Source organism: Schistocerca serialis, chromosome 8, assembly GCF_023864345.2.
Source record: "Schistocerca serialis cubense isolate TAMUIC-IGC-003099 chromosome 8, iqSchSeri2.2, whole genome shotgun sequence".
Taxonomy (NCBI): domain Eukaryota; kingdom Metazoa; phylum Arthropoda; class Insecta; order Orthoptera; family Acrididae; genus Schistocerca; species Schistocerca serialis.
In genome coordinates, this window is record NC_064645.1 from 597,860,489 (window position 1) to 597,882,484 (window position 21,996).

The 21,996-nt window shown below is 45.0% G+C and overlaps 1 protein-coding gene across 1 annotated transcript in view; it reads right to left on the bottom strand.

The window, feature by feature from the left end:
• The window catches only part of LOC126416723 (protein piccolo), a 645,122-nt gene that overhangs the window by 524,910 nt on the left and 98,216 nt on the right, over nt 1–21,996 (bottom strand). The window contains exon 8 of the mRNA XM_050084537.1: nt 4,954–5,196. Within this exon, the coding sequence (XP_049940494.1) occupies nt 4,954–5,196 (243 nt within the window). The remainder of the gene's footprint in view (nt 1–4,953; nt 5,197–21,996) is intronic.

Consider the following 21,996-nt stretch of genomic DNA (forward strand, 5'->3'; position numbering starts at 1 on the left):
AGTACTCAATAATTTCATTTTAACAACAGTTCAATGTAAAAGCTTGCAAACGAAGTGCAGTTGAGGTACTGTCAGAAAAACAAATAGCAGTAAAATGAAATTTACTTCACATGTTCCCTTCAATCATACCATCATGAAATTCGGCACACACATTAACAAACTGTGTGCAAATAACATACTTTTTCTTTTTGTTAAAAAAATCCGATACTGAAATTTTCAAAATTTAAGAAAGTTTTGGTTTGGGAAAGTCTAGCAATTTAATGCATTTGGTCACATAACACATATTTTAAAACCTATAATAAACTGAATAAAATGGTATAAATTCAGGTGTGAATGTCAAATATTTTTTGAGATATGGTCATTTCCAGGTTTCCAAACGTGCCAAAAATCACACAATTTTGGGAAATTTAAAAGCTGATAACTCAAAAATGAAGTAGCCAAAAAATTTCAATCTTCGATTTTATCTTATTTTAATAGGTAGAATAAGATGACAAACAATGGGTGGTAGGCTTTGGCTGCCAGTAGCCAATTACAGTATAACTCTGCTTTTACATTCCCAGAATTAACGTTTTCCCGCCGTTTACAACATTTTTTATCAGTCCCGTCAAAATTCCTATGCCCACGATGTTAATTTATTTGCACCTGATTTTGCATCAACATATTTATAGTTTCCCCGAGATTTACGCATTACGAAAAAATGTTTGTGGAGAAAAAATGACTCTGGCATCATGTTGGCCATCCAGTAGTGTTTACAAATATTACGTGGTTAAGTTTCTTTACACCAGGGCACTCTACTCAGCAGATTGAAACCAGTAAATGTGTAAAAGTCAGAACAGTTCGTGCCATATCTCCCACCACTGTCAAGCTGTACTTGACATAGTGGCTGATGGGAATAATTAGGTTCGTTCGAATCAAGATATCATGACCAATCATAACCATTTCCTAACAGTCCCTACAGTGCAAACACAGTTTCGTGATTGTTGTGGTCATCATGGTGCTGCGTCCACACGCTTGGCGCAAACTCCAAGCCTCTACAAATGCTTGGCTAGGGAACTATCCACATGCTCGTGAGTGTGCTTGTTTGTTCTGGAGAAGCAAGCACGACAGATGTAGAGGTTGTGTCTGTCATAACCTTTGGCTTAACCTGTCATTATTGTTGTTGTTGCTGTTTTGGTCTTGAGTCCTGAGACTGGTTTGATGCAGCTCTCCATGCTACTCTATCCTGTGCAAGCTTCTTCATCTCCCAGTACCTACTGCAACCTACATCCTTCTGAATCTGTTTAGTGTATTCATCTCTTGGTCTCCCTCTACGATTCGTACCCTCCACACTGCCCTCCAATACTAAATTGGTGATCACTCGATGTCTCAGAACATGTCCTACCAACCGATCCCTTCTTCTAGTCAAGTTGTGCCACAAGCTCCTCTTCTCCCCAATTCTATTCAATACCTCCTCATTAGTTATGTGATCTACCCATCTAATCTTCAGCATTCTTCTGTAGCACCACATTTCGAAAGCTTCTATTCTCTTCTTGTCTAAACTATTTATCGTCCATGTTTCACTTCCATACATGGCTACACTTTCAGAATACTTTCAGAAACGACTTCCTGACACTTAAATCAATACTCGATGTTAACAAATTTCTCTTCTTCAGAAACGCTTTCCTTGCCATTGCCAGCCTACATTTTATATCCTCTCTACTTCGACCATCATCAGTTATTTTGCTCCCCAAATAGCAAAACTACTTTACTACTTTAAGTGTCTCATTTCCTAATCTAATTCCCTCAGCATCACCCGATTTAGCTCAACTACATTCCATTATCCTTGTTTTGCTTTTGTTGATGTTCATCTTGTATCCTCCTTTCAAGACACTGTCCATTCCATTCAATTGCTCTTCCAAGTCCTTTGCTGTCTCTGACAGAATTACAATGTCATCAGTGAACCTCAAAGTTTTTATTTCTTCTCCATGGATTTTAATACCTACTCCGAATTTTTCTTTTGTTTCCTTTACTGCTTGCTCAATACACAGATTGAATAACATCGGGGAGAGGCTACAACCCTGTCTCACTCCCTTCCCAACCACCGCTTCCCTTTCATGCCCCTCGACTCTTATGACCGCCATCTGGTTTCTGTACAAATTGCAAATAGCCTTTCGCTCCCTGTATTTTACCCCTGCCACCTTTAGAATTTGAATGAGAGTATTCCAGTCAACATTGTCAAAGGCTTTCTCTAAGTCTACAAATGCTAGAAACGTAGGTTTGCCTTTCCTTAATCTTTCTTCTAAGATAAGTCGTAGGGTCAAGTATTGCCTCACGTGTTCCAATATTTCTACGGAATCCAAACTGATCTTCCCCGAGGTCGGCTTCTACCAGTATTTCCATTTGTCTGTAAAGAATTTGCGTTAGTATTTTGCAGCTGTGACTTATTAAACTGATAGTTCGGTAATTTTCACATCTGTCATCACTTGCTTTCTTTGGGATTGGAATTATTATAAATAAAAATAAAAATTAAAAAAGATGAAGAAGAAGAGGAGGAGGAGGAGGAGGAGGAGGAGGAAATAAAGCGAAAAATGATTTCGAAGAACAATACAGACTTCAGAGAAGCTATACCGACTAATTACTGTCTTGCAATAACACTAAGATATTTAGCAATTGGAGACAGTTACAAAAGTCTACACTATTTGTTTAAAGCATCCACCCAGGTAATATGAAAAATTACATCTGAAGTCTGCAGAGCTATTAATAACGTTCTGAAAGATGAAATAAAAGTAATGTGAAACATGTTTGATATTTTGTTTTTAATATTTTTTATTAGTTTGAAGAGCTAGGTGTACAAAAATATTAATCAGTGTTCATACTACAATTATTACTTATGCACCTCTGTCGAACCATATTTAGCATGTTTCGGCGTATGGTCACTTGGAGAGCCACTTGATACCGTAATTCATTTTACATTTCTCAAATGTTTTTAGTTTAAATGCAGCTCTGCTTACGTATTTTATTCATGCTGAGCAAGATGTGTTTCAAGAATTTATTCTCATTGTCAAGTGCAGTATTTACATATGTATTTTTTGTGATGTTACACAAACGAACAATGTGAGTCATAGTTTGCGTGCGTGTGTGTGGTTTTCCACATAACTATGAGGAACAGTACCTGTTAACCTAAAAAATATGACTACAGTGCAAGAGACGCAGGATAATACACATTCCAATAGCACACAAAACACTTATTTACGTATTTGCACTTGACAACGCGAAAAAATTCTCGAAATGTGTCCGGCTAAGCATGAAAAAAATACGTAACTAGTGCAGTATTTTTATTATTTAAATAACGAATGACAGCTGCAGGCTTTCAAAAACATCGATTATGATATGAAAATGAGTCAAATGTTCCTACTTCCCAGACAGTTATCAGTTCCAGTTACATCAGTGGTTTTTACTAGATAATACACCTTCATTAGATAATAAACACGTCCCTGACAAGTCTTTTGATGCCTGTTATGTACATATATCATATATAAAGTGAACGGGGGTATCCTATACATAACTGTCACAGCTTAAAACGTTATTTCCCACATTTTACATTTTACCGCCTTTTACACCATTTTTTAAGTCCCTTGTGCTGCATTGCACGCAGCCACGTATTGTCATGCAGGAGAGGGCACCCCAAATCGGTTGCCCGCATCATTTGTTGCAATAAGCAATCTTGGCATCATCCAGCAACTTGCAGTAGTAGGCCATGTTCATTGCCCTTTGTTCATGCAGGTAATCAAGTAGAAATACACCTTATGAACCCCAAATGACAGTTGTCAAAACTTTCCCAGCTGACAGTCGAACACTGGCCTTAGTGGGTACCTCTTCTCCCCTCAGTCTAAAGAATAAAGTGATGGACCCAGCTTTCATTACAGGTTATGATACAGTCCTGAAACGTCTCTTCTTCTTCTTCTTCAAAGCTAGTCACTTTCTTTTGTGTCTTGGTGAAAAAGACATGAAACCCACCTTGCTTGACATTTTTCCATGTCCAACTGTGTCTTATACAGACACTTCTGACATCACAACCTGTGATGCAATCTCAGCAACAGTAATGTAGCAATCACCTTCCACAAGCTCACTCAGGGCTTATTGTCTTCACTGACAACGGCTGACAGGCACCATGATTTTTCATTTGGTGAAACCATTTCAAAACTTCTGTGACCAACTGAACGCAAGGATTTTACCCACACTTGCATCACCAAATTGTAGTTAGTGTCTCCTCAAAATGTCATTCTATTTCACACTTCCATTGGCAGGTAAACAAATAATAATGCATGGCACAACTGTTCGTTCACAGTAACACCTAAATGGCAGACATAAATGTGTCAGCCATGTATATAGCCAAGCCATCTCCACTCCATTTTCCCACAAGTGACTGTGACGTACTTCACTGCTTAAGTCACAACACGAGTAGATGAATACAGCTCCAGTTTATATCTGAATGACTTGTATGACTTATTAATCCTTTTCATGTCTACCTTCAATTGGGATTTGGGGGGGGGGGGGGGGGGGGGGGGAAGAAAAGAAAAGACCTAAGGGGATTCACACATCACCATGCATGACTTACACAGCACTGATAATAAGTGTACTCTTGATTAGCTTCTAAATAATTTTCCCCCTCTTTACCATCACAAATAACTTTTTCTATCTGGTATGGTAAAGAACAGAATATTAGTTCCCTGAAGTTCAAAATGCCTTTACTTTCAACATATTACTGTCTGTTACATTACTACGTAAAACTTTCATACGTGTATCTAATGAAACATAACAGTTGTTAATTTATGACTAAATAAAGTTCTCTGTAGCCAATACTGACACATAATACCCATAACAAAGTTATAAACCTATGGCAACCAGTCATTTTTCTGCAACAGCAGCAATCTGAACATTACTGTAGAAGTTAAAATCTAATTTGCTACTCACCAATTTTTCTGACCGTTCTCCTGATGGCAACCTCGCAACAGTAGCATCTGGCGAATCCTCAGGTGGTGGTGGTTGTGTAATCCAATTGTATTCACGCTTTTCTACAGGCAACCCCCACCTCTCATATTCAAGAGACTGTGTGCGCAGAGTCTCATAACAATCGAGACACACCACAGCAAAGTCACCATTTTCGAGCAGAAGACTCTTCTCAGGTTGTCTGTGATACCTCAAGAAAGGGAAATCCTGGAACATCAGAAAATGTGATATAAAATCTTAAAGAGTATCAAAAGGATTGACTGGTATAATGCTGTTTTCCAGATACACATATTATGAAGTAGTTTCTTAAACCAAAATCTATTGTTCCTCACCATACAGCAGAGTTGTTCAGTCGCAGATAGGCACAACAAAAAGTCTGAGAGATAATAAGTTTTCAGCCAACAAGACCTTAATCAGAAATAGACAACATACACACAAACTCCCGTGAACATAACTCACAAACACATCACCATTGTCTCTGGCTGCTGATGCCAGACTGCGAGTAGCAGCACATCATGGGAGAAGTAACTGGGTGGCAGGGGTAAGGAGGATGGCAGGGTGGGCAGGGGGAGGGATAGTAGCATAGGGGTGGTGGAAGGTAAAGTGCTGCTTAAGGGAGAGTACAGGGATGAGGTGAGGAGAGGGTAGGGCAGCTGGGTGCAGGCACTAGGTTATACATAGGGCAGGGGGAGGGGATGGGGGGTGGTAGTAGTGGAAAAGAAGAGAAGTAAAAAGACTATGGACGTGTTTGTGGGCTAGAGGGCTGCGTAGTGCTGGAACAGGAACAGGGAAGGAGCTAAATGGGTAAGGACAATGACTAACAAAGGTTACATGAGATATATTGCAGGGAGAGTTCACACCTGTGCAATTCAGAAAAGCTGATGTTGCTGGGTATGTTCCAGATGGCACAGGCCATGAAGCAGTCATCGAAGGGAAGAACGTTATGGTCGGAAGTGTTCTCAGCAACGTGGTGGTCCAGCTGTTTCTTGGCTGCAGTTTGTCAGTGGCCATTCATGTAGGCAGACACCTTGTTGGTTGTCATACCACAGAGAATATAGCATAGTGGTTGCAGATTAGCTTGTAGATCACTTGATTGATTTCACAGGTAGCCTTGGCCTTTCCACAATTTCTAACCTCGAACCTTGCCTCACCACCATTCCCCAGATCCCTCAACATGCAAACTAACCTTACATCCGCAGAAAGAACCACAATCTACTAGCTAGAAACTGATCCCAATCTTATAATCCTTCTTGCCGACAAAGGTTCCACAGATGTTGTTGAAGGCACATGGATTAGCTGGCAGAAGGACTCCGCCAGCTTTGAGATTCATCCACCAATAAACCCTGCCACAGTAAACCTATTCCAGAAATCCAGCAGAATCTGCAGTCTCTCCTCAAATCCTCAGGCCCATCCCAGAACCTCCCCCCACAGTCTCTCTCTCTTCTAAACCCCACACTCCTACCTTCTACATGCTTTCTAAAGTCCATAAACCCAACCACCCAGGACACCCCATTTGTCTGGTTACTATGTCCCCACTGAGAGACTCTCTGCTCTCATAGAGTATTTCTGCTCCCGCAGACCAACACCTTCAGCATATTGTCCGCAATCTAACCTTCTATATGAAACATACCAACCATTTCCTCCAGCGACACTCCACAGTACCTGTTCCTTTACCACATGGTGCCCTGCTCACCATTGCTGATGCCACCTCCATTTAAACTCATCTCTAATGCTCACAGCCTTACTACTATTGAACACAACCTTTCCCAATGCCCGACGGATTCCAAACCCACAACCTCCTCAATAGTCGCCATCACCAACTATATCATCACCCACAATTACTTCTCCTTTGAAGGCATCACTTACAAACAAATGCTGTGTATGGCTATGGGCACCCAGATGGCACCAATCCCGAGCCAACCTGTTCAAGAGTCATTAGGGAAATCCTTCCTAAATACCCAGAATCCCAAACCCCTCACCTAGTTCAGATTCAGTGACTTCTTCGTGATCTGGATTAAGGAAGAGGAAACCCTATCAACATTCCTCCAGAACCTCAAGATCTGCTGTACCTTATCTCTCATCACATCCACCAGCTCCCAAAGTCCCACCATCCAGCCACAGAGGAGCATTCTCCTAACGACTCATTATCACCCAGAACTGGAGTAACTGAATCACATTCTCTACCTCTCGTCTTGCCCTGAAATGAGGAATTTCCTATCCACTATCCTTCCCACCCCTCCCACAGTGGTATTCTGCCACCTACCAAACCTACACAATATCTTCATCCATCCCTGCACGACCCTGCTCCCGACTCCTGGCCTTATGGCTCATATACCTGTATTAGACCTAGACGCAAGACCTGTCCCATACATCCTGCCACCAACATCTACTCCAATCCGTTCATAAGTGTGGCCTATCCCATCAAAAGCAAGGCTACCAGTGAAACCAGTAATGTGATCTACGAGCTAAGCTGCAACCACTGTGTTGCATTCTACGTGGGCATGACAGCCAACGAGCTGTCTGTCTGCATGTTGTCTATTTCCGATGAAGGCCTTGTTGGCCGAAAGCTTACGTTCTGACAGCCTTTTTGTTGTTCTTATCTGTGACTCAGCATCTCCACTATAAGGTGAGTAGCAACTATCCTTTTCATAATATTGCACATTCCATCCTGGATTTTCCTTAGTTCAATAAAACCTCTTGTTCATTACTAGTAGATTTCAATATATGGCAATCGAGTATACTGCCAGATCATATTTTGTAAATCCCATATTATTTGTTCAAGGCAACTGCTCGGTATCTTCAGATTGTGATTGCTGGTTACCGCAGCTAAGTCGCAACTGCCAGTGTCCACACTGCAATTAGTTAAGGAATGGAATGTGGCCCACTCAGCCTCATTATGCCAATTAAGGAGCTACCTGATTGAGGAGTAGCTGCTCCAAGGTCTGCAAATCTAAGAACAGCTGGGAGAGCAGTGTGCTAAACCCCTGCCCATCCACATTTGATCTAAATGACAGACACCGCTGGCTGAGAATTACACAGTAGTCGGATAGGCCCAAATGGCCTTTCTGTGGCCAGAGTGGTGGAACTTTGCTTTTTGATATTTTCCTACAGTGTATATCTATTTTTCTGAGAGTTTCCAACATCTTACACCATTTTACATTGATGAAAATTTTTTTCTAGGTTCACAAATCCTATGAAGATGCTTTTGGTGTTCTTCAGGCTTGCTTCCACTACCTAGTGTAGTGTTGAAACTGCATTTCCCTTTCTTAATTTCAAATGAAGTGTCACCTATAGTTTGCCTTATGTAGGAAGGCAGCCCCCTCCATTAACTGCTAGCAGTCAATAACATTCATTCTATCTCTAAGTACCTAGCTGCGAGTTATAACTAGACTGCGAGAATCTCTCTCCTATAAGCTACGCTATTGCAGTACTCATTATTCATCCAGATGTCTGTCACTTTCACGTAGCAGTATAGCTGTGAATGTGTATCTGTAAATGTTTTAGAGTGATTTCCAAATAACTATGTCAGGTGACGGCAATAAACATAAAGTTCTTCTTAATCAGGTGAATATACTTATTTACAGGATTTATAACTTTTGCAAATGTGATGGGACTCCTATGAACCATGAACCTTGCTGTTGGTGGGGAGGCTTGAGTGCCTCAGCGATACAGATGGCCGTACCGTAGGTGCAACCACAATGGAGGGGTATCTGTTGAGAGGCCAGACAAACGTGTGGTTCCTGAAGAGGGGCAGCAACGGTTGGTTGGTTTGTGGGATTAAAGGGACCAGACTGCAACAGTCATTGGTCCCTCTTTCCAAAAAAAGAAATTAAAACCACCCAAACAGAATAGAAATGAACAACAGGAAAGACGGCAGACGACACAGGACAAGAAATACTCCGACAAGGAACAGACAAATCAAATTAAAATCACACCAAGTGTGACGGTGGTTGGCCGACCATAGAGAAAAAAGGGAAAAGTCAACCACCGAGAAATGCATTAAAAAAGCAGACTAAAATCGTAGGCCATAGGCCAGAATCAATACAAAAAACACACAAATTTACATTAAGCGATAAAATCCCCCTGCCCGAATAAAACGCAAAACTAAGTCCGCTATGGTAGAGTCGTCAGTTAAAAGCACAGGGAGCGTATCAGGCAGCGCAAAAGTCTGCCTGAGCACAGTTAAAAGGGCGCACTCCAACAGAATATGGACCACTGTCAAGGACGCCCCACAACGACAAAGAGGTGGATCCTCACGCCACAGTAAATAACTGTGCGTCAGTCGGGTGTGGCCAATGCGGAGCCGACAAAGTACGACTGAGTCCCTGCGGGTGGCTCGCATGGATGACCGCCAAACAGTCGTCATCTCCTTGATATGACGGAGTTTGTTTGGCACGGGCAGGTTGCGCCATTCAGTGGCCCAGAAATCGAAAACTTTGCGGCGTAATAGTGCCCGCAAATCAGTCGCCGGGAGGCCAATCTCCACTGTGGGTTCACTGGTGGCTTGTTTGGCCAGGCGGTCAACACGTTCATTGCCCGGGATACCGACGTGACCGGGGGTCCACACAAAGACCACAGAGCGGCCGCAACGCGCAAGAGTATGCAGGGACTCATGGATAGCCATCACCAGACGAGAACGAGGGAAACACTGGTCGAGAGCTCGTAAACCACTCAGGGAATCGCTACAGATAACGAAGGACTCACCTGAGCAGGAGCGGATATACTCTAGGGCACGAAAGATGGCGACCAGCTCAGCAGTGTAAACACTGCAGCCATCCGGCAAGGAACGTTTTTCGGAATGGTCCCCTAGAGTTAGCGCATACCCGACATGACCAGCAACCATCGAACCGTCAGTGTAAACAAATCCAGAGCCCTGATACGTGGCCAGGAGGGAATAAAAGCGGCGGCGGAAGGCCTCTGGAGGGACTGAGTCCTTCGAGCCCTGTGCCAAGTCGAACCAAAGGCAAGGGCGAGGAACACACCACGGGGCTGTACGCAGAGGTGCCCGGAAAGGAGGTGGAACAGGGAAAAACCCAAGCCCGCAGAGAAGCTCCTTGACGCGTACGGCGATCGGACAACCCGACCGGGGCCGACGGTCTGGCAGATGGACGACTGACTGGGGGAACAGGACATGGTAATTTGGATGCCCGGGCAAGCTAAAAACATGGGCAGCATAAGCAGCCAGTAATTGTTGGCGTCGTAACCGCAGTGGAGGGACGCTTGCCTCCACTAGTATGCTGTCCACAGGGCTGGTGCGGAAAGCACCAGTGGCAAGGCGTATCCCGCTATGGAGGATTGGGTCCAGCACCCGCAATGCAGATGGGGAAGCTGAGCCATAAGACAGGCTCCCATAATCCAGACAAGACTGGATTAACGCCTGGTAGAGCCGGAACAGGGTAGATCGGTCGGCGCCCCAGCGGGTGTGGCTCAAACACCGCAGAGCATTGAGATGCCGCCAACACGCCTGTTTGAGCTGACGGATATGAGGCAGCCAAGTCAATCGAGCATCAAAAACCACCCCCAAAAACCTGTGTGATTCCACCACTGAAAGAAGTTCGCCGTTAAGAGAAAGCTGCGGCTCCGGGTGGACAGTACGTCGCCGTCAGAAATGCATAACGCAGGTCTTGGCTGCCGAAAACTGGAACCCATGAGCTACAGCCCAAGACTCTGCCTTGCGGATAGCGCCCTGTAGCTGACGTTCAACAGCTGCAATGCCAGTAGAGCTGTAGTAAAGGCAGAAGTCGTCAGCATACAGGGAAGCGGAGACCGAATTTCCCACAGCCGCAGCGAGCTCGTTAATGGCTATTAAAAACAGGCAGACACTTAAAACAGAACCCTGCGGCACGCCGTTCTCCTGGATGTGGGAGGAACTATATGAGGCTGCGACTTGCACGCGGAAGGTACGATACGACAGGAAATTGAGGATAAAAATCAGCAGAGGGCCCCGAAGACCCCATCCATGAAGCGTAGAAAGGATGTGATGACGCCATGTCGTATCGTACGCCTTCCGCATGTCGAAAAAGACAGCGGCCAGGAGCTGACAGCGGGCAAAGGCAGTACGGATGGCCGACTCCAGGCTCACCAGATTGTCGGCAGCGGAGCGGCCTTTACGGAACCCTCCCTGAGACGGAGCCAGAAGGCCCCGAGACTCCAGTACCCAATTCAAGCGCTGGCTCACCATCCGTTCGAGAAGCTTGCTAAGAACGTTGGTGAGGCTAATGGGGCGGTAGCTGTCCACCTCCAAAGGGCTCTTGCTCGGTTTTAAAACGGGGATGACAATGCTCTCCCGCCATTGCGACGGAAACTCACCCACGACCCACAGACGGTTGTAAAGGTCGAGGAGGCGTCGCTTGCAGTCCACTGAAAGGTGTTTCAGCATCTGACAGTGGATGCGATCGGGCCCGGGAGCGGTATCAGGGCAAGCGGCAAGGGCACTGTGAAATTCCCACTCACTGAATGGAGCATTGTAGGATTCAGAAGTGTTTGTGCGAAAAGAAAGGCTCCGACGTTCCATCCGCTCTTTAATGGAGCGGAAGGCCTGGGGGTAATTCGCAGAAGTGGAACTCATAGCAAAATGCTCTGCTAAGCGGTTTGCAATGACGTCGGAGTCAGTACAAACTGCTCCATTCAGTGAGAGCGCAGGGACGCTGGTAGTGGTCCGATAGCCATAGACGCGTCGAATCTTGGCCCAGACCTGCGATGGAGTGACATGGAGGCCAATGGTGGACACATACCGCTCCCAGCACTCCTTCTTGCCTTGGCAGATAAGGAGGCGGGCCCGCGCACGCAGCCGTTTGAAGGCGATAAGGTGGTCTATGGAGGGATGTCGCTTGTGACGCTGGAGCGCCTGCCCGCCGGCGATCTTTAATCGCTTCAGCGATCTCAGGTGACCACCAAGGCACAGCCCTCCGCAGAGGGGACCCAGAAGAACGGGGAATGGCAGATTCGGCAGCAGTAACGATGCCGGTGGTGACCAATTGAACCACCGCATCAATGTCATCATTAGGGAGAGGCTCAATAGCGGCAGTGGAAAAGAACAAGTCCCAGTCAGCCTTATTCATAGCCCACCTGCTAGGGCGCCCAGAAGAGTGACGCTGTGGTAGTGACAGAAAGATCACAAAGTGGTCACTACCACACAGGTCGTCATGCACACTCCATTGGACAGACGGTAAGAGGCTAGGGCTACAGATTGAAAGGTCAATGGCGGAGTATGTGCCATGCGCCACACTGAAGTGTGTGAAGGCACCATTATTTAAAATCGAGAGATCGAGCTGCGACAATAAATGGTCAATGGTGGCGCCTCGACCTGTTGCCACTGACCCACCCCACAGAGGGTTATGGGTGTTGAAGTCGCCGAGTAGCGAGAAAGGTGGCGGCAATTGGGCTATCAGCGCAGCCAGGACATGCTGCGAGACAGCACCATCCGTTGGAAGGTAAAGACTGCAGACGGTAACAGCCTGCGGCGTCCACACCCGAACAGCGACAGCCTCTAAAGGTGTTTGGAGAGGGACTGACTCGCTGTGCAGAGTATGAAGGACATAGAGGCAGACGCCACCAGACACCCTTTCATAAGCTGCCCGGTTCTTATAATAACCCCGATAGCCACGGAGGGCAGGGGTTCGCATTGCTGGAAACCAAGTTTCCTGAAGAGCAATGCAGAAGAAAGGGTGAAGGCTGATAAGTTGTCGGAGCTCAGCTAGATGGTGGAAAAAACCGCTGCAGTTCCACTGGAGGATGGTATTATCCATGGCTGAGAAAGGCGTGAAGGGACTGGGAAGGCAATTTACGCTGCTTGTTCACTCACTGCCACTGATTCAGTACCCGCGCGAGTGACATCCATGGCGTCTGAGGGACCGGCAAGATCAAGGTCCTCAGCAGATGCCAGAATCTCGACCTCATCCTCAGACGCAGAGCCCGAAGGGTGCGTTGAGGTCGGTGCCACCGCAAGTTCTTTGGCCTTAGAGGTCTTTCTCTTTGACTTCTCTCGCTGAACCTTGGGTTTCACCGGCTGGGAAGGCTTCACCGATTCAGTCTCCGGGACAGAGGAGGATCGTGAAGCCCTAGGCCCGGCCGCTGGTGGCGACTTATGCCACTGTTGGCCGTCATCCTTCCCGCTGGTGGAAGCCTGGGAAGGGAGGGACCCAAGGGAACCCTTACGGGCGAGAGTAGCCGAAGAAGTTAGACGCTTCTCCGGCTGAGAAGCGGGGACGGACGTCCCCGATGGGTGGGAGGATGTTGCTCCTGAGGTAGGTGGTGCAGGAGCAACCGGTTGAGTAGAGCCCCCCACGGGTAAGCGGGCAGGAGGAGTCGTACCGCTCATCGAGCTGGCTGGAAGTCTCGAAACTGATGGGGCTAGCACAGTTGTCATAGCAGCTGCGTGAGAAGATGTCATTCTCACAGGATGGAGTCTGTCATATTTCCTTTTGGCCTCAGTATAGGTCAGCCGGTCCAGGGTCTTATATTCCATGATTTCGCGCTCTTTCTGAAAGACTTTGCAGTCAGGCGAGCGAGGTGAATGATGCTCTCCGCAGTTAACACAGATGGGAGGCGGGGCACATGGAGTATTGGGATGTGATGTGCGTCCGCAATCTTGACATGTGAGGCTGGAAGTGCAGCGGGAAGACATATGGCCGAACTTCCAGCACTTAAAGCACCGCATCGGGGGAGGGATATAGGGCTTGACGTCACAACAGTAGACCATCACCTGGACATTCTCCGGTAATGTATCACCCTCGAAGGCCAAGATGAAGGCACCGGTAGCAACCTGATTGTCCTTCGGACCCCGATGAACGCGCTGGACGAAATGAACACCTCTACGTTCTAAGTTGGCGCGCAGCTCGTCATCAGACTGCAAAAGTAGGTCCCTATGGAAAATAACACCCTGGACCATATTTAGACTCTTATGTGGTGTAATGGTAACGTTAACATCCCCCAACTTGTCACAAGCAAGTAACCTGCGGGCCTGGGCGGAGGATGCCGTTTGTATCAGTACTGACCCAGAGCGCATTTTGGACAAGCCCTCCACCTCCCCAAACTTGTCCTCTAAATGCTCGACGAAGAACTGAGGCTTTGTGGGTAGAAAAGACTCCCCATCAGCTCTTGTGCAAACTAAGAATCGGGGCGAACAACTGTTACCTCCATCCCGAGACTTACGCTCCTCCCACGGCGAGGCCAGAGAGGGGAACGTTTTCGGATCGTACTTCTGAGCATTAAATTGAGCCCGAGAACACTTAGAGACTGCTGGCGGCTGGCCGCCACCGAGAGATGATGTACCATGCTTCATTGCGGGCCATCCGCCCTGATGCCACATACTCCGACCAAGGGCCCTCCCCACGGGTGCCACCCAGCCGCAGCAATAGCCACCTGGCAGGATGGCCATTGCCGGGAGTCATGATGCCCCAGGGAGACGGGCATCTACTCCTTGGCATACGTGGGGAGTTAACGGCGCAGGCATCAGTAGAGCAATCCCTATGTTGTCAGGGGGCTACAACCAAGAGGGTACATGGCGGCCCCACCACAACGAACTGGCTACCGTGCTGGATGTTAGGTGACATGTGGTCCATGGTCGCCATCAGTGCAGAAAGTGGCACTGCACAGCACAAGGTGGAAAGTGCATGCAGGAACGTATCCATGCCCAAGATATGGAGAGCGGGCAGGACTGCAATGCAACGACAAAGAAGCTGGCGAAAGGTCTGATCGCTAGATGGACACAATGCACCAAGTACGGCGCCCTTCCCCAATTGGCTCGCTCTTCGGAAAAATTTTGAGATGTGGAGGTCAAACCCGACAGGGGACCATCACATGAGGCCGAAATGTTTGAGACTCCTTTTAGTCGCCTCTTACGACAGGCAGGAATACCGCGGGCCTATTCTGACCCCCGAACCCACAGGGGGGAGAGGGGCAGCAACCTTTTCAGTAGTTGCAGGGGCAACAGTCTGGATAATTGACTGATCTGGCCTTGTAGCACTAACCAAAACGGCCTGGCTGTGCTGCTCCTGCGAACGGCTGAAAGCAGGGGGAAACTACAGCTGTAATTTTTCCCAAGGGCATGCAGCTTTACTGTATGGTTAAATGATGATGGCGTCCTCTTGGGTAAAATATTCCAGAGGTAAAATAGTCCCCCATTCGGATCTCCGGGCGGGGACTACTCAAGAGGACGTCATTATCAGGAGAAAGAAAACTGGTGTTCTACATATTGGAGCGTGGAATGTCAGATCCCTTAATCGGGCAGGTAGATTAGAAAATTTAAAAAGGGAAATGGATAGGTTAAAGTTAGATACAGTGGGAATTAGTGAAGTTCGGTGGCAGGAGGAACAAGACTTTTGGTCAGGTGAATACAGGCTTATAAATACAAAATCAAATAGGAATAATGCGAGATAAGTTTTACTAATGAATAAAAAAATAGGAGTGCGGGTAAACTACACTCCTGGAAATTGAAATAAGAACACCGTGAATTCATTGTCCCAGGAAGGGGAAACTTTATTGACACATTCCTGGGGTCAGATACATCACATGATCACACTGACAGAACCACAGGCACATAGACACAGGCAACAGAGCATGCACAATGTCGGCACTAGTACAGTGTATATCCACCTTTCGCAGCAATGCAGGCTGCTATTCTCCCATGGAGACGATCATAGAGATGCTGGATGTAGTCCTGTGGAACGGCTTGCCATGCCATTTCCACCTGGCGCCTCAGTTGGACCAGCGTTCGTGCTGGACGTGCAGACCGCGTGAGACGACGCTTCATCCAGTCCCAAACATGCTCAATGGGGGACAGATCCGGAGATCTTGCTGGCCAGGGTAGTTGACTTACACCTTCTAGAGCACGTTGGGTGGCACGGGATACATGCGGACGTGCATTGTCCTGTTGGAACAGCAAGTTCCCTTGCCGGTCTAGGAATGGTAGAATGATGGGTTCGATGACGGTTTGGATGTACCGTGCACTATTCAGTGTCCCCTCGACGATCACCAGTGATGTACGGTCAGTGTAGGAGATCGCTCCCCACACCATGATGCCAGGTGTTGGCCCTGTGTGCCTCGGTCGTATGCAGTCCTGATTGTGGCGCTCACCTGCACGGCGCCAAACACGCATACGACCATCATTGGCACCAAGGCAGAAGCGACTCTCATCGCTGAAGACGACACATCTCCATTCGTCCCTCCATTCACGCCTGTCGCGACACCACTGGAGGCGGGCTGCACGATGTTGGGGCGTGAGTGGAAGACGGCCTAACGGTGTGCGGGACCGTAGCCCAGCTTCATGGAGATGGTTGCGAATGGTCCTCGCCGATACCCCAGGAGCAACAGTGTCCCTAATTTGCTGGGAAGTGGCGGTGCGGTCCCCTACAGCACTGCGTAGGATCCTACGGTCTTGGCGTGCATCCGTGCATCGCTGCGGTCCGGTCCCAGGTCGACGGGCACGTGCACCTTCCGCCGACCACTGGCGACAACATCGATGTACTGTGGAGACCTCACGCCCCACGTGTTGAGCAATTCGGCGGTACGTCCACCCGGCCTCCCGCATGCCCACTATACGCCCTCGCTCAAAGTCCGTCAACTGCACATACGGTTCACGTCCACGCTGTCGCGGCATGCTACAAGTGTTAAAGACTGCGATGGAGCTCCGTATGCCACGGCAAACTGGCTGACACTGACGGCGGCGGTGCACAAATGCTGCGCAGCTAGCGCCATTCGACGGCCAACACCGCGGTTCCTGGTGTGTCCGCTGTGCCGTGCGTGTGATCATTGCTTGTACAGCCCTCTCTCAGTGTCCGGAGCAAGTATGGTGGGTCTGACACACCGATGTCAATGTGTTCTTTTTTCCATTTCCAGGAGTGTACTACAAACAGCATAGTGAACGCATCATTGTGGCCAAGATAGACACAAAGGCCACACCTACCACAGTAGTACAAGTTTATATCCCAACTAGCTCTACAGATGACGAAGTGATTGATGTAATGTATGATGAGATAAAAGAAATTATTCAGATAGTGAAGGGAGACGAAAATTTAATAGTCATGGTTGACTGGAACTCCATAGTGGAGAACGGAAGAGAAGGAAACGTAGTAGATGAATATGGAATGGGAGTAAGGAATGAAAGAGGAAGCTGCCTGGTAGAGTTTTGCACAGAGCATTACTTAATCATAGCTAACACTTGGTTCAAGAATCACGAAAGAAGGTTGTATATATGGAAGAATACTGGAGATACTAGAAGGTATTGGATAGATTATATAATGGTAAGACAGAGATTTAGGAACCAGGTTTTAAATTGTAAGACATTTCCAGGGGAAGATGTGGACTCTGACCACAATCTATTGGTTATGAACTGTAGATTAAAACTGAAGAAACTGCAAAAAGGTGGTAATTTAAGGATATGGGACCTGGATAAACTGACTAATCCAGAGGTTGTACAGAGTTTCAGGGAGAGCATAAGGGAACAATTGGCAGGAATGAGGGAAAGAAGTACAGTAGAAGAAGAATGGGTAGCTCTGAGGGATGAAGTAGTGAAGGCAGCAGAGGATTAAGTAGGTAAAAAGACGAGGGCTAGTAGAAATCCTTGGGTAACAGAAGAGATACTGAATTTAATTGATGAAAGGAGAAAATATAAAAATGCAGTAAATGAAGCAGGCAAAAAGGAATACAAACGTCTCAAAAATGAGATCGACAGGAAGTGCAAAATGGCTAAGCAGGGATGGCTAGAGGACGAATTAAGGATGTAGAGGCTTATCTCACTAGGGGTAAGATAGATACTGCCTACAGGAAAATTAAAGAGACCTTTGGAGAAAAGAGAATCACTTGTATGAATATCAAGCAGAAAGCTGGAAGGAGTATATAAAGGGTCTATAGAGGGGCGATGTTCTTGAGGACAATATTATGGAAATGGAAGAGGATGTAGATGAAGATGAAATGGGAGATACGATACTGCGTGAAGAGTTTGACAGAGCACTGAAAGACCTGAGTCAAAACTAGGCCCCGGGAGTAGACAACATTCCATTAGAACTACTGACGGCCTTGGGAGAGCCAGTCCCGACAAAACTCTACCATTTGGTGAGCAAGATGTATGAGACAGGTCAAATACCCTCAGACTTCAAGAAGAATATAATAATTCCAATCCCAAAGAAAGCAGGTGTTGACAGATGTGAAAATTACCGAACTATCAGTTTAATAAGTCACAGCTGCAAAATACTAACATGAATTCTTTACAGACGAATGGAAAAACTGGTAGAAGCCAACCTCGGGGAAGATCAGTTTGGATTCCGTAGAAATATCGAAACATGTGAGGCAATACTGACCTTAGGACTTATCTTAGAAGAAAGATTAAGGAAAGGCAAACCTACGTTTCTAGCATTTGTAGACTTAGAGAAAGCTTTTGACAATGTTGACTGGAATACTCTCTTTCCAATTCTAAAGGTGGCAGAATGTACAAATTTGACTTTCTTTCACGTGAGAAGTCACAAGTTCTGCATTTTCCCACATGTTACTGCCCGTATAATCCAAGATAATTAATTTGGGCACCGGTTAAAGGCTAGATGGGGGAAAAACTAAACATTCCAGATAACAGACACTGAACCACTTTTGATGAAGCAACAGACATTTCCCCTTCAGCATGGCCACATTGTGTGTGGCTTGCTAAAAAGCTCAGAAGAAGGGAGGTGAATATGGATGTAAGCCTTTAATCAGATGGTTCCGAGATCATCTAAGGCAGCAGAGATGACAGTACTATGGTGTCGACTTTGGAACAAAGTAAAGTAATAATACTTCTTGGTTTTAAGGACTCATGTTTAAAAAATGTGTTTGTCAACATATCAACTGCACACGTATTATATGAGAACTTGTATACTATGAAGTATGCGGACTATGACATTCAACATATTGCCGACAGAGAAGTTAAGCTTTTCCCAGCATATTGTATGCTCAAATTACTCACGAAAATGCAACTGGATTGATTTGTCCCTGCCATTTTCAAGACATGAATTGGAAAATACCTTAAAATGTATATCTGTGGTTTTTGACATTATTGGCCAGCATTCCCATGCACTATTCACAGAAGATGGTTTAATTCTTTTCTTGTTCAATAGATCATAAATGTGGTGTCTCATTGTAATGCTGAATGAGTTACTTTACATTCATAATGCCCACTGACAGTGAAAACTATGATATTTTTTATGATAGTCTTTTGTGTTAGTCTTTGCTACCAGTAATTGTGCACAGTGATTTATATTTACTTACAAATGATTCATGGAAAATCTCATATAAAGATGTGAAACAAATACTGACAAAGATATAGAGGGGCTGGCCAGTACTTAACTCAGCTGTATTGAGCTAAGGTAAGTACTGGCCAGCCCCTTTATCTCTTTGTTAGTATTTGTTTCATATATTTAATTACAGTGAGTCACACCCTCCCCCCTCCCCCACACATACACGCATTATACATTTAAAAAAAATTATATCGAGTATACTGTGTCAAGCAAATATAACTGTTTTGGTTTGAGTTTGAAGTTAATTTTTATGTGGATTACATTTTTACTTATAATACTGTCCAAATCGCAATAAATGACAATTAGTGCAAGCTTGTCAATGATCTTGTCCTTAGATAATTGTCATTTTGAGAAAACTTGCACTACTTGATGTTCTTGCATTCTGATGTTACAAAGACGACTGCTGTGGAGCAGTATGCAATGTCAAGGGGTGATTTCTCTCATGTAGATGATTGATCAAAACTGGTTTTAAAATGTATTATTCCCCTCATAGATTTGCACATAAAATATGATATACCATACCCAAATGAACCTGATTGTGGCCCACAGCAACATAGTTTGGCAGCAAGGACTTTGTTTGCTTGCTCTCTGCCGCCATGCATCCACAACCAACCCACCACATTTCCTTATCACTCCGTGTCTATCCGTGAAAGCACTTTCCTACATGACGCGATGTAGAAAGATCCAAATTTTCTTTTCCATCCTTCTGTATATTATTCTTTTCAACAACATGGATGCATGTGGCATTAAGCTGTGCTTTGGTGCTGCATTTACCTTCCCGATTACCTTGAGGATTTGTGACACACTTCCAAAAGTAAGATAGTAGGTCTCCAGTTTCATAGATTCCACTCAGTAACTTGAACCATTCTCTTGGTGTAGCTTTTCTAACAATTTCAGAAATTCCACAAGAATCTTATCTTTTCCTTTAGCATTATTTGATCTCAAGTCTTCTAAAGCTCTGACAAATTCTGAATCTTAATACCGAATAACCTATGGTTTCTGAAACAACACTCGTTTTTTCTTCTGTATTAAATCCATGTGTGTATTTGATGCAGTGAACTGTATAAGCCATACAAATGGAAACACTCTTTCACATACGACAAAAAACATTATCTTAACACATGATTTTACAAACTACAAGAAAAGCAAACCAAGAAAATAATAGTGAAGAAAATCAAAAGAAAATTTCTAATTTCACTCCAAAGAACAAACATTCATCTTAGCATTGGGGATCTAATTTATTATGGAAATATCAGTGGCAAAGTAAATGTATGGTATCATATTTGTATATGGCCTGAAAGAGCGATGCCAAGAAAGGTACAATATTAATGCCCAGAATGTCAGTCGGAATTCTGCCTTCATAGCAAACATGTCACCACTCAATGATGTGGAATTTGCATATATAACAACTGGGTTGCTTGCCTCACAAAACACAAGCAGAAGCTATGCAGAATGGGTGAAACAAGCCTGAGAAGCTTTCTCCGAATGTTTTAGTGAACAAGGGGCTGCTTTAGTGAACAAGGGGCTCACATGGCAGCATATATTTGTAAACGTAATAACTAATTTCAAATTAAACAAGTTAACTATAGTTTACCATGTACGCGTGCTGTTTGCTGTGTTTCTCTACTGTAAATACTATCCCAAACAAAATAAAAGAATGATGTTGATTGCAATTTACACAATCTTATGTTGGTACTGTGACAACTATTGCCAGAAAAATAAACTTGTTACGCACTGGACAGGTGACCTGATCTTATCTGTCAATTCTGAGAACTGTGTAAAATAAAATGAACAATTCTGTTTACTCTCATTAAACCATCATCTTCAGTTCCTGTGCTATTGTGGGCAATGACATAACTGACACTTCCCAATCGGGAACTTCATCTGTTCAAAGTACCACATAGTGCTTTTATATGACCTTCCTGCCCACTTCCTGATATTTTGTCATTTATTTTTTTCAGTTCTGGGTGGAAATATATTTGGAGTAATTTGAATTTCTCTTGCTCTTGGCAGGAACTGACATGCATTGCACAATACGGCCTTTCACAGCACAGTATATTGCACAACATATTGAATGAGCCTCAATACCTTTAAATCTCTGCAGTCTGTCAATATATTGTGCAAGCTGTCAATATTGATCTTGCATGGTCAGTATTACTGCACAATACTCATTACAGTGCAATAAGTATGGAGTGACTGAGGGGCCCTTTAAGGAATCAAATGTAGTTTTCCTAAAGGAACAATCCCAGCATTTGGTTGAACTGATCTGCAATAACCACTTTAAACCAGAAAGGTTATGTGTAGGCTTTAGAGTCTGCATTTCCCCAATATAAGTTCAGTATCTTGTACAGTACACCATCTTATTATAGTGAACTGCTACAGAGGACGGAATAAAATAATGAAGATAAAACAAATAGAGATATAAAAGTGACCGAGAATCAAAAACAATAAGAACAAGACAGAAACACACAAAGATGACTTACAGTAAAAAGCAGAGTCTCTAATATACACAAATTGAAGATTTTTTTGTCCAAGAATACTGAATTCACAGGGGTGCAAGCATTAAAATCATGTATTATGTGTGTAGAAATGTAAGACTGTGTCCTATGACTACAACATCAACAAGCAACAACTTGTTACTTTCGAAAACACCGCTGGAGTCAGAGACCAAAATAAAATATTTCAAACTAATTATAAAACAGTCTGGATTTCATAGGCATATTTATTGCAAGGTGACTGGTTT